The sequence below is a fragment of the Salminus brasiliensis genome, chromosome 11, assembly GCF_030463535.1.
Source record: "Salminus brasiliensis chromosome 11, fSalBra1.hap2, whole genome shotgun sequence".
Lineage (NCBI taxonomy): Eukaryota > Metazoa > Chordata > Actinopteri > Characiformes > Bryconidae > Salminus > Salminus brasiliensis.
Window position 1 is genome coordinate 37,053,168 of NC_132888.1, and position 7,733 is coordinate 37,060,900.

At 47.3% G+C, this 7,733-nt stretch overlaps 1 protein-coding gene across 1 annotated transcript; it reads left to right on the top strand.

Moving 5' to 3' along the window:
- Nucleotides 1-327: 327 nt before the first annotated feature.
- On the top strand, nucleotides 328-3,421 carry otx5 (orthodenticle homolog 5). The gene is made up of 3 exons (XM_072691390.1): nucleotides 328-424; nucleotides 1,175-1,326; nucleotides 2,789-3,421. Exons 1-3 carry the CDS (start codon nucleotides 328-330, stop codon nucleotides 3,419-3,421), a joined length of 882 nt encoding a protein of 293 aa, XP_072547491.1.
- Nucleotides 3,422-7,733: the final 4,312 nt, after the last annotated feature.

Consider the following 7,733-nt stretch of genomic DNA (forward strand, 5'->3'; position numbering starts at 1 on the left):
AGAGAACCTACAGCAGAGTAGAGTGGACATCCAAGTGGACCGTGGAAAGAGACACCAGTACCAAAGAAGAACCAGACGGACCAGAGACATACAGGACCTTAGAGAGGCCTCTTTTGGTCGAGTCTCCTCCTTCTCTTGGTCTTAAAGCGTGCGTAAAAGGGGGCTTTGGAAAGCACGGTGCGCATATAGAGCAATAGAAGTCAACAGAGGCAGACGCCAGAGAGAAGACCCGGCCCACGAGAGCGAGCGAGCGAACGAACGGACGAGTGAGCGAGAGAGAGAGAGAGAGAGAGAGAGAGAGAGAGAGAGTTTAAAGGCAGTGCAGGCATGATGTCCTACATTAAGCAGCCCCATTACGCGGTGAACGGGTTAACGCTTTCTGGCCCGGGCATGGACCTCCTCCACTCCGCTGTGGGATACCAGAGTAAGTCCTTTTTACCCTTTTTTCACCTTTTCGTTGTCCGTGTTGACTTTATCGACCCGTTAGATTCGTTTAAAAGCGGTGCGTATTTGGCGCATTACGATCGTGCGCCTTTACGCACGGTGAAACGGTCTGTGCGAAGCGCGTAAAGAGCTGCCTCACAGTACTGCAATCTCGTGGGCTGGACTGGAAAAGTGATATTATGAGTGGAGGATGTTCTTTGGAATCTGCTTAGGTTCCCCAGTGTGGTGCAGATCCTGCGTAATAGGGGCTTTGGGTTCGTGTACTCGAGCCCAGCACTCCAGAGCCACCTTCCTGGCTCTACGGGGCTACGTTTAAGCCATATTTTACACGGTAAGGTCAAACCACAGCCTGACATAGCCTAGCTTCATCCGACCCCTCGAGATTAGAACATACTACAGTGTGATGCCAGGTGACCAAAACCAGCACAATCCAGGGTGTTAGTGGTGGTTCTAGACCCCTCAGTAATCTGCAGCTCGATTACGGGCTGTTTCCAACAGCTTCCCTTATCCAGGGTGCTCTTTTCCGTTCCAGCCCCAGAAACCTGGGCACCTTAAACCACGTGCCGTAAAATCTATCAATCAAAACCACCAATCAATTTCATAGGATGCCAATTTCGCTACTTCTCGACCCTCTGGCTGCTTGATTTCCCAGTGTTCCCGTTATATAAGGTGTGTTTGTTTGTTTGTTTGCCTCCCTCTACCCCCCCCCCCTCCCTTCTCCCCTGCTCAGACACGCCCCGGAAGCAGCGGCGCGAGCGCACTACCTTTACTCGCGCGCAGCTGGACATCCTGGAGGCGCTGTTCGCCAAGACGCGCTACCCGGACATCTTCATGCGCGAGGAGGTGGCGCTGAAAATCAACCTGCCCGAGTCCAGAGTGCAGGTGGGTTTGGGGTAGCCTCTCATAGACCTGAGTGTTGGTGTTACCAGTATACCAGTGGTGTTGGGTTTACTATAGAGGGTTAAATTAACACCAGCAGTGCTGAATTAACACTAACACCCACTCTGCAGTGTTTAGTGAATACCAGTGGTGTTGGGTTTACTATAAGGGGTTAAATTAACACCAGCAGTGCTGAATTAACACTAACACCCGTCCTGCAGTGTTCAGTGAATACCAGTGGTGTTGGGTTTACTATAAGGGGTTAAATTAACACCAGCAGTGCTGAATTAACACTTACAGTACTGATCTAACACCCGTCCTGCAGTGTTCAGTGAATACCAGTGGTGTTGGGTTTACTATAAGGGGTTAAATTAACACCAGCAGTGCTGAATTAACACTTACAGTACTGATCTAACACCCGTCCTGCAGTGTTCAGTGAATACCAGTGGTGTTGGGTTTACTATAGAGGGTTAAATTAACACCAGCAGTGCTGAATTAACACTTACAGTACTGATCTAACACCCATCCTGCAGTGTTCAGTGAATACCAGTGGTGTTGGGTTTACTATAAGGGGTTAAAGTAACACCAGCAGTGCTGAATTAACACTTACAGTACTGAACTAACACCCATCCTGCAGTGTTCAGTGAATACCAGTGGTGTTGGGTTTACTATAAGGGGTTAAATTAACACCAGCAGTGCTGAATTAACACTTACAGTACTGAACTAACACCCATCCTGCAGTGTTCAGTGAATACCAGTGGTGTTGTGTTTACTATAAGGGGTTGAATTAACACCAGCAGTGCTGAATTAACACTTACAGTACTAAACTAACACCCGTCCTGCAGTGTTCAGTGAATACCAGTGGTGTTGGGTTTACTATAAGGGGTTAAATTAACACCAGCAGTGCTGAATTAACACTTACAGTACTGATCTAACACCCGTCCTGCAGTGTTCAGTGAATACCAGTGGTGTTGGGTTTACTATAGAGGGTTAAATTAACACCAGCAGTGCTGAATTAACACTTACAGTACTGATCTAACACCCATCCTGCAGTGTTCAGTGAATACCAGTGGTGTTGGGTTTACTATAAGGGGTTAAAGTAACACCAGCAGTGCTGAATTAACACTTACAGTACTGAACTAACACCCATCCTGCAGTGTTCAGTGAATACCAGTGGTGTTGGGTTTACTATAAGGGGTTAAATTAACACCAGCAGTGCTGAATTAACACTTACAGTACTGAACTAACACCCATCCTGCAGTGTTCAGTGAATACCAGTGGTGTTGTGTTTACTATAAGGGGTTGAATTAACACCAGCAGTGCTGAATTAACACTTACAGTACTAAACTAACACCCGTCCTGCAGTGTTCAGTGAATACCAGTGGTGTTGGGTTTACTATAAGGGGTTGAATTAACACCAGTAGATTTTACTGTGTGGCTCAAACCGTCCCTCTGTCCACCACAGGTGTGGTTCAAAAACCGCCGTGCCAAGTGCCGCCAGCAGCAGCAGCAGAGCACTGGACAGTCCAAGCCTCGTCCGCCCAAGAAGAAGGCGTCTCCGGCCAGAGAGACCCCGTCTGAGCCCAGCGCCAACACTAACGGCCCCTACAGCCCAGCTCCGCCCGCCCCGGGCACGGCCATCACCCCCAGTTCCAGTGGAGCCAGCGCCACCGTGTCCATCTGGAGCCCGGCCTCCATCTCACCCCTGCCTGACCCCCTGTCTGCCTCCAGCACCCCCTGTATGCAGCGCTCCACCACCTACCCCATGACCTACACCCAGGCTCCAGCCTACACCCAGGGCTACGCCAGCTCCTCCAGCTACTTCACCGGCCTGGACTGTGGCTCCTATCTTTCCCCCATGCATCCGCAGCTGTCTGCCACCGGGGGCGCTCTCAGCCCCATCGCTGCCTCTTCCATGGGCGGAGCTCTTAGCCAGTCGCCAGCCTCCCTGTCCTCCCAGGGTTACACCACCTCCCTCGGCTTCGGCACCGTCGACTGTTTGGACTACAAGGACCAGGCGGCCTGGAAGCTCAACTTTAACGCGGCTGATTGCCTGGACTATAAAGACCAGAACTCCTGGAAGTTCCAGGTGTTGTAGTGGGGTGACAGCGAAGGGGGCGGGGCTTGAAGGAGAAGGGAATTGCGGACGAACCACACCGAACTGTGCTGTCTGGTCGTACCTGTGTCTTTTATTATGTTTCGTAACGCGAATGGCGACCTTCCGTACTTGCCTGATGGACTTTGAGCAAACAGAAGTTCCATTTAGGACCTAAAATTAGAACCGCTATAATGACGTATACGAGGGCGGCGGACGTGCAAATTTACAATAGGTATGACATCACGATCGCGGTGAGGACGATATTAGGTTAGTTATTAAGTTAAGTTATTAAGTATTGCGTAAAACTCTGCTGTCTCTACAGGCTTGAAATCCAGTGGAACAGTGACAGTGGACAGGCAAGCCCAGTGGTCACCAACAGTCCGGCTGGAGATCTCCCTTTCCGAAGAAGTTCCTTTGAACCCTGATCTGATCTTCTGAGAACTGAAGGGTTAAGAACTGGGTGGAACTGACAACTGCAGGCAGGTGGATCTCGAGAAGATGCTTGGTGACCACTGGGTGAACCAATAACAACAAAAAAATCATTGTTCAGAACTGATGTAACTGGTTTTGGATGTTACGTGGTTCTCCAGATCTTTCGTTTATATCTGAAGCTGCTTTAATAAAAAAAAAAAAAATAAATAAAATAAAAAATGGACAATCGTAATAGTTCAGAGCTTACAAGCAACCTCACGAGAAGAAGGAGGAAAGCAGCATGTCTAATGGCGCCAATGAAAGAAAGGGGAGGTGACTGGATGCTGTGGATGGGCGGGGAATCCAGTTGACCAGTTGAGAGGGTGGCCTTTCTTACGTCAAAAGAGTTCTACGAACTTTCACGTTCTGATCGAGGGGTTTAATTCCTACAGGCCATTGTTCTACCATTCCACCAGCCTATGGCTTAAACTGACGGCTACGGCTAAAACACTGGTGCCGAAGACTGTCCAATTAAAAAATTGTGGAAAGGGAACAGCAACAAAACAAACAAACAAACAAGACAAGGAGATTTGGTTGCCTTGGGTTACGTGATTTACGCGACAAGAATCAACTGTACGAACTGATTCCAGACTTTGAGCGAATTGCGCTGCTCGAATTTGATTGAATTTCCGAAATTCACAGCGTCACTGTGTATTCCTGTGTCGTTTTTTTTTTTGCTTTCTTTGTCTTTGCTTTCTTTTTTTCTTTCGTTTAGGCTGTACGCGTTTATCGTTTGCGAGTTTGGTTTTTTTCGTGAGTTATTTTCAGCTAAAATTGTGTTGATTTGTTTCCGAACCGAAATTGCGACGCCATCATCATCATCATCATCATTGTTACCACCACTGTTTTGTTTGTTGGCATAGCGGTACCGAAATGAAATCTATGGCTTATGTTATGATCTTACTTTTCTTCTTCTATTTTTCGTCGATGTTTGGTTTGTTTGTAAATATTGAACTGTACTTGAACGCGGTGATTCACGTCTGATATACGCAATAAGTCACACGGACACAGGAAACCAAGAAAATCACTCTTTCTCACGCTCGACTCTTACGTTCTAGAGAACTGCCAACTTTTTACTTCTTCTGATTTTTATTATTATTATTTTTTTTTTTGTAATTTCTTTTGGCTCTCTTTTCAAACTCAGGGGTTTGGCCTGCAGATGTAGCAGCACTATTCCGCCACACTGTTTATGGTTGAGCGTGAAAGCCATAAATGAATCGTTTTGAAATCGATGTTCTTCTTTCTTGATCCTCATGAACTTTGTTCGTTATTTTTTTTCCTCTTGCATTTGTGTTTGCTTATGTCCTCCTGCCGATAGACCTGGATAGCTTTCATGTTTCCGACGATTAAATGACTTCTAATAAAAGTGATAAATCAGAGGCTCTGCTTTTCTTAATGTGTAGAAGCAACTACACCCTTCATAAAACTAGGACCCCCTAGGTTACTGAGTAATACACCTTAGTGTGGAATAAGCCTTGGAGTGTTAAGGGGGTTAATTAGCACTATTGGCAATGTACAGAGATACAAGCTTGGTAGACAGTGAGACAGATAGACACATGTCCAAAAGTATCCAGACACCCCTATTCAACATTGGGCTGTGGGGTTCCCTGGAGTGATGACAAAGCCAAGACATTGGATGGGTTTGAGCAGCTCTACTGATCATCCAACATCCAAACCTGATGGTCCTGGTCTCAGGTTCTGGTGCGGAATGCAATCAAATCCATCTGCCTCACAGCAAATGTACCATCGTCTAGTGTAAAGTTTTTCCAGTAAAAATGGGCTGAGGTATAAACCAGTCATTTTTCAATAATAATTTTTGATTAGACTAGAAACGCTGGACAAGACATGGACGTAGATAGATGGATGGAGAGCGAGTGAGGTAGACAGAGAGAAAGAGAGAGAGAGAGAGAAATGTCCCTCTGTGGTCAGTAAGGCTGGTAATCCCTGAGTGCAGCATATGGCCGCGGGGCGTGTGGAGACAGAGACAGAGCGGAGGACACACAGACGCACTCACGACTTAAAAATATGATTCATTTCTTTCCCCCTAATCCCCGCCAACAAGCTGCCCGCCGCTCTGCTCCTCCTGACCGCACACACACACTAATCACACACTAATCACGTCCCGGCTGAGCGGCCGGGCCAAACCTGCCCTGCACCCTACACTCAACTTATCCAGCACACTACACACTCGATACATCCAACACACACTCCCACACCCCACAACACACTCCCACACCCCACAACACACTCCCACACCCCACAACCAACATCCCATTCCCAACATCCAAAACTCAGTACCCCACAACCAACATCCTGTTCCCAACATCCAAAACTCAGTACCCCACAACCAACATCCCATTCCCAACATCCCAAACCCAATACCCCACAACCAACATCCTGTTCCCAACATCCAAAACTCAATACCCCACAACCAACATCCTGTTCCCAACATCCAAAACCCAATACCCCACAACCAACATCCCATTCCCAACATCCAAAACTCAGTACCCCACAACCAACATCCCATTCCCAACATCCAAAACTCAATACCCCACAACCAACATCCCATTCCCAACATCCAAAACCCAATACCCCACAACCAACATCCCATTCCCAACATCCAAAACTCAATACCCCACAACCAACATCCCATTCCCAACATCCAAAACCCAATACCCCACAACCAACATCCTGTTCCCAACATCCAAAACTCAGTACCCCACAACCAACATCCTGTTCCCAACATCCAAAACCCAATACCCCACAACCAACATCCTGTTCCCAACATCCAAAACTCAATACCCCACAACCAACATCCTGTTCCTAACATCCAAAACTCAGTACCCCACAACCAACATCCTGTTCCCAACATCCAAAACTCAATACCCCACAACCAACATCCTGTTCCCAACATCCAAAACTCAATACCCCACAACCAACATCCTGTTCCCAACATCCCAAACCCAATACCCCACAACCAACATCCCATTCCCAACATCCAAAACTCAGTACCCCACAACCAACATCCCATTCCCAACATCCAAAACTCAATACCCCACAACCAACATCCCATTCCCAACATCCAAAACCCAATACCCCACAACCAACATCCCATTCCCAACATCCAAAACTCAATACCCCACAACCAACATCCCATTCCCAACATCCAAAACCCAATACCCCACAACCAACATCCTGTTCCCAACATCCAAAACTCAGTACCCCACAACCAACATCCTGTTCCCAACATCCAAAACCCAATACCCCACAACCAACATCCTGTTCCCAACATCCAAAACTCAATACCCCACAACCAACATCCTGTTCCTAACATCCAAAACTCAGTACCCCACAACCAACATCCTGTTCCCAACATCCAAAACTCAATACCCCACAACCAACATCCTGTTCCTAACATCCAAAACCCAATACCCCACAACCAACATCCTGTTCCCAACATCCAAAACTCAATACCCCACAACCAACATCCTGTTCCTAACATCCAAAACTCAGTACCCCACAACCAACATCCTGTTCCCAACATCCAAAACTCAATACCCCACAACCAACATCCTGTTCCCAACATCCAAAACTCAATACCCCACAACCAACATCCAGCATCCCATACCAACATCCTGTTCCCAACATCCAAAACTCAATACCCCACAACCAACATCCCATTCCCAACATCCAAAACTCAATACCCCACAACCAACATCCTGTTCCCAACATCCCAAACCCAATACCCCACAACCAACATCCTGTTCCCAACATCCCAAACTCAATACCCCACAACCAACATCCTGTTCCCAACACCACATTCCTAACATCCTGTACCCAG